Raw genomic sequence first — 6102 nt, forward strand, 5'->3', positions numbered from 1 at the left:
TTAGAAAACATAATCTTCGTCGGCCATGTCAATTGCCCAACGGAATTTTTCACGTTGCGTTTTGTTGAAAATTTTTTCAATTGGTACTTCATACTTTTTACACCAAGCAACTGATATCCGCGGATCCAAATAATTCAATTTTGATGTAGACAGAGCAATTTGCTTATTTTCATCCTAAAATTACAACGGTTCTAGTTATGTTCTGATATCCCAGTTATCCATCACAAATCCAGCCTTCATCTCTGTTTAATGTTACAACCTTAGATCCTTCCCCGAGAATTTACCTTATCCGTTCGCTGAATTTTTAATTTCCTCAATTGTTCTTTGATTCGATCAACACGCTTGGATGCACGTTGTTTGGCTACATCACCACGTGCTTTTTCTAGTTCTTCCTAAAAATGAATACTCAACATATTAAAGGAAAAAAATCCATAAGTGCAAAATAGATTCTGTGATCGAATTCAAAATGAAAACCATGTGAAATTTAACCTTAGCTTCTTTCAGTTCTGCTTTCTTCGTCTTTATTTTCACTTTCAAATTTTCCATACTTTTTTCATGACTTTTTGGCACAGCACGTTGGTGATTACATAAAATTGCAACCTGACGATTCGCTCTATTGTAACAGAGTAGTAGCTCAGGTACTGTAGAATCGTCTACAAAAACTTATTAAGTAAACGCGAGGTGATGTAATCTAAGTAAACGCGAGGTGATGTAATCCTTTTGAGATCCATTAAGTCACCTCCGCATATCCATACCATTAAGAAAAAAGGTCACCTGGAGTCGAGAAAGCACCAAGAGAGGGAAACAAAATCAGATTTATTTGCAAAAACAATTCTCTACATCATTATTTATGAGTGATGTTCACTTTGAAAAATGACTGACCTTTGGTCAATTTCTCCAGTTGTTGTTGTAGAGTAATCGATGCATTATATGTACGAAAAACTTTGGCGGTCAAACCTGGCATCAAGCTTTGTAAATATTTATTCAGCGATGCAGTCTGTAACACAAGTTTGATGGAGTATAAAAATCAGAAAGATGAAGTTGAAATGAATTATTATTAATTATTACTCTTTTACTATTTAGGGAAACTGACAGTCAGTTAAAGTAAGTTTTAGAAGTTCTTAATAGTGATTGGCAAATGCACCATTAATTACATCAAATAGCGGTAAATCAAGGGCCAGCTTGACTGAAGTAATAACTGGTGAAATAATAAAAGTTTTTCCAAAATTTTCATAAATAATTGTATGCATTATCAATCTGGAATGATAAATGCTTGATCTCTCCACAATAATCGATAACAAAATCTGGGATTAAATGGGTTAAACGAAGAAAAAAGAAATCATGTCATTGTAGCTACCTCGGCACGGATAAAATGAATATTTTCGAGGAAACTTACATCAAGACGATCGAAGAGATCATCGTTACCGCTTTTATTTTCCATAAAAAGTTTCAAATTTTTAAAAACTCGCTTCTCTACCGGAACTTTGTTGTAATACCGGATACTGTCTTTACCAAGAAAGTCAAATTCAACCACATAACTGCAAATAACCATCCAACCTTCTAGAGATTTTTATTAACGGGAATATACTAAAACTTTATAAGTACAGTAAGCCTGTTGGTAAGTTATATTCAGATATTCACAATCTTTGCACCTCTTCTTTTTTAACACTATGAGGAAGATAGATGGTTGACAAGATAACCTACTCATTGTCGTCCAACTTTTCATGAAGCTGAATGTGTTCGCATCGCAGTGAACAACAACCAACGGTGTCTGCTGCTTCATCAACATCTTTTTCATTACCAGCACGAAGTGCTAACTAAAATTTGTTTTTACAAGCAGAAAAAGAAACCGTACTGAATATGGAATATTGAAAGAATTACTTGCCTTATCAATAAAATAAAGTGCCACTGCTCGTTGTCGCACGCGCATCTCCTTACTTTTCAAATCTTTCGTATAATTTTCCCGGATATTTTCAACAACATCTTTTAATCGTCTTGCAGTTTCAAATTTTTCGTAATCTTTTTCACCCTGAAAATTGAATATTGGTTCGCCATGAAGTGTCCCGCAATTTTCACGAAAAATAAGTTTTGTTATCCCTAAAGAATTAATTACCATTATCTTCTTTTGTTCAGTGGTAAAAGTGTGTTACAAAGTTCTAATAGAATTTTCGACAAGATCACCAAATATTACCTTGATTTTCGACGATGGATTAAGCATAATGTATTTGATGGAACCTAAAATATTATCGGTCCATGAACACAGCCATGTCACTGTATTATCATGACGCACTTCTTTCCAGCGATGGCCTTCAGGTGGTTTTGGTATTTCTGAATCCCTATAACATAATCGATATCCAAACACTGCAATACTGTGAGTTGAAGGTCAGCCATAAATGGTAACATTTTTAAAAATATTTCTTACACCTTACATAAGATTATAACACAGAGTTAATAAGGTTCATAAAATGTATCTAAAAAAAACATAAAATAGAGTTACTATGCTTCGAAACCTAATAACATTAAAGTTTATATTTCCAGTCACAATAAATAAACCATAATGTATAAAGCAGTGAGCTGACCGGTTGCACATGGTAAAAAGTGAAGAGAAAAAAGATTTACACCAAAACACCGATGAATTTCATGGAATTCAAAAAAGTTACTTTGAACAGTTAATAATCACATCTTCGGGATTAATTCGTCTCTTTAAACGACCCATTTTAGGATGACCACCACGTCCTCGAAACAAGTCCGGTGGTTCAATTCGAAAGTTTCCTATTTTTTGTTTATGTCCATCAATATATGCGACACCATACATTTTAGCTTCCTCTTGTTTAGCCTCAAAACAAAAATAGTGCTGTAACCTCTCTGACTAGGGAATCATTTCTTCTATTTTTTTTAAAACCAAACCTCTTTAATTTTTTGTTTATCTTCCTTACTCAAGGACCTTCGCTCTTCTCTCAGCTGAACATAATGAGCATGCATTTCCCGGAAATCACATTTCGTTAAATCGGTGATCTTTTCGCGCTCTGCGGGAGTCATCACCTGAAATAAGTGGTAACATACTTTAAAAGATTCAAAATGTGAAGAAATATCTGCCAGCTTTATACACTGCATTAAACAACTAAAGTGCAAACCTTCCTCCAGTCCATAAAGAAATTTTTATTGAAAGTTTCCTTTGTTGTATATTCATGTTCCAATATCTTTGCGTAGAAAGACGCAACTTCCTCTGTCAGTGGTGTCAATTTCATCACCTGCAATAAGTCACGTATACAGCAGAATTTTAACTTGAAACCACTATTTAAAAACAAGCAGCAAGCGACCATCACATACCTTCCCATCGTATTTGAAGTGAACAGATTCAGGAAGTGGTACGTATGGCGGGGCAAAAATGGGCCCTTTGTGGGACAGACTATACCATTTGATGCCACTCGGCTTCTTTTCTTCTTCCCACCTGGGAAAAAAATAATGTTGCAGGCCAGTTTCGAACAGCGGAACTATTTTATCATTCACAAAATTGCAACATTCATAATGAATCTAAGGCATCTTAATTCAAATGGTAAGAAAAGAACCATTTCCAAACTTCCTCCTCTTCTTCCTCGCGTCTTTTCCGCTTATTTGATGTAATGCCGTTGGTTTTTTCATTTTTTATATGAATTTGCTCAGAATTCGATGTTGAAGTTTTTTCCTTTCATTTGAATTTTTCCGTTTCACTTTTTTCTTCTGTAATTAACTGAACAAATTAAACAACATTGAATAAATTCATAGTATTTAAGTTCAAAATGTATATGAGTACAAGAAAAATTTTAGACTACAGCTAACCTCCAGTTTATAATCTTCATCGTCTGATTCACTTTTTTCCTTTTCTTGGTCAATGTGGCAGCTCGCACGCTCAATGGTACATCATCATCGCTTTCCAATTCTGCTTTAATCACTTTTCTTGCCGATGAAGGAGTGGATGACAGCAACGGTGACTTTTTCACTCGACTGCTCGATGCATCAGCCACCGCCTCCTCGGATAGCCCTTTCTGTGGCTGGAAATTGGCAACTATCACGATACGAAGCATACTTCTCCATATACTTTTTCGTTCAGCAGTATCAAAAGCTCAGAAGCATCCTCAAAAAAGACAGCAGACCAGCAAAAAAAAGTTATAAGGAATAATGCTTAATGGCTTCCATCACAAAAAGAATGTACTACAAGGGAAGTATTTGACTATATAAAAGAAATGGAAAATAAGAAATAGAAAAATAACAACTTTAGCCTTTTGTGACAGCGGCACATCATCATCATCATCACTATGTGTATTTTTCATGGTTTTCAATTTCTTAGCAAGGGGTATATCGTCGTCATCGACAATCATTCGTGCTTTCCGCGACAATGGAATATCGTCGTCATCGGACATATCCTCCTTTTTCGATTCATTGAACGTTCTTCTAGAAAAAAAAAAAAAAGAAATCGAAAAAAATCTAAGTGATGATAAAAAAGGTCATTGACGAGAATCAAAACTGATATAAAACAAGAATTATTAATAATTCGTTGCTTTTTCTTCTTCCGAAGCATATCAACTGTTTCCCAATCTATACTTGAAATTATTCCAGTCTGAGCTAGATTCACTTCTGAATTTATAATTGCTAATTATCACAGGATGCAAAGTGTTTTATCTAATCAGTGTTCATTTTCTTAGCATTTAATCACGCTTTCAAGAGCAGATGATTAATTTTACTATGTTGAAAAGTCAAATTTACAGGAGTAAACATCTGAGGAAATACTAACCTTTCACCATTTGAATAAGCACTTGAATTTGAATTTTGCACTGCAGATGCGATTGCGGCCATTGCTGAAACATTTCATAAATAATCATTACTCATGATTTCAAACAAAATCGTCAATATGTATGCAACGAGCTGGAGAACATTTTTTCACGTAAAACCGTAGATTAAATTCTCTCAGATCTCTCAAAAGCGCAGATGACGAGCGATTGCCTTTATCGCTTTTATCGCTTCACATGTCACAAACATTATTGCGGAGATCTGTAAAGGCCAGAAATTGAAATCCTTCCAAAAATAATCTGAGATTTCCACTATTTCTATTTTCCTCGTTGTCTTTCCCTCTCACATTTTCTTTTTTCTTTTTTTTTTTTTTTAAACGCTCGATTACGCGATCTAAATGAATGAAGTAATTCAATGCGCTGCTAATAGTTCCCTTACTAATCACATCAATACTTCAATATTTCAGTAAAAGTAACAATGTAATTAAATTTACAAAGGAAAACAGAAAAAAATCTTTAAGCAAATCAGAAAACTATTAATAGACTAGAATTGATATTTCTACCACTTTGCATATCACTTCTTTACCCTTTACCTCATAATATTCAATGACCTTTGCCACATAGGATTTGATTTCTTTTTGTTTCTCAATTCTGTTCAACAGTTTTTTTAATTGGTGCGAAGCGCCTTCATATAACTGACAGAAGCGCCTAAATTGATTATTTAAGAACCTTTCCAAAATGCGCTTCCCTCATCGGTTAAAGCAAAAGACGAATCGAAACTATCCCTAAACAGTCACCTCATGAAAGAATTCTGTTTGACTATCAGTACCATAAGCTCGAGCTCCAGATCGGATTCATTTCAAGTTATCATCTTGTGTTTCCTTTCATTCTTTTGTCTTACTATTTTGGTGGACATGTCAAGAAAATTACGGAAAGATGAAACGAGCGACCCACGAATTTTTGCCTAATTTGCAAGTGGTTTTCCGGAACTTTTCCTCTCCTGCAATCTAAATTTTCTACTGACCACTAACTGGACAAAACTAAACACTTCTATCATCATCAAAGTCAAATTTCCATCTGCCACAAAACCTCCCATGCACTGGAGAAAAGCGAGAATATGGAATATGGCAATTTCCTCGGAAGGAGCAAAAAGTTTTTGAAATTTCATGAATAACAATAATATTTCACATGAAAACGGAGCCATTTCTCACAAACAGCTCTGGTAGAAAAGGCAGTAAAGTCGATCAATAAACCGAGAACTATACATGGCTGACAAAAATCGATGAATTCTCGGAATTATACATAACCCACAAGAATCAACATCCTCAATTCACGG

General features: G+C 34.7%; 1 protein-coding gene across 1 annotated transcript; it reads right to left on the bottom strand.

Moving 5' to 3' along the window:
* LOAG_09811 (DNA topoisomerase I) lies at positions 1 to 4833 on the bottom strand (the record flags this gene model as incomplete). The annotated part of the gene is made up of 15 exons (XM_003145338.1): positions 1 to 174; positions 285 to 392; positions 490 to 653; positions 883 to 997; positions 1397 to 1538; positions 1705 to 1817; positions 1886 to 2029; positions 2192 to 2336; positions 2661 to 2836; positions 2908 to 3042; positions 3135 to 3251; positions 3331 to 3451; positions 3820 to 4031; positions 4254 to 4431; positions 4772 to 4833. The coding sequence occupies 15 exons, from the start codon at positions 4831 to 4833 to the stop codon at positions 1 to 3; spliced, it is 2106 nt and encodes a 701-aa protein (XP_003145386.1).
* Positions 4834 to 6102: the final 1269 nt, after the last annotated feature.

The sequence above is a fragment of the Loa loa genome (assembly GCF_000183805.2).
Source record: "Loa loa unplaced genomic scaffold supercont3.98, whole genome shotgun sequence".
Taxonomy (NCBI): Eukaryota; Metazoa; Nematoda; class Chromadorea; order Rhabditida; family Onchocercidae; genus Loa; species Loa loa.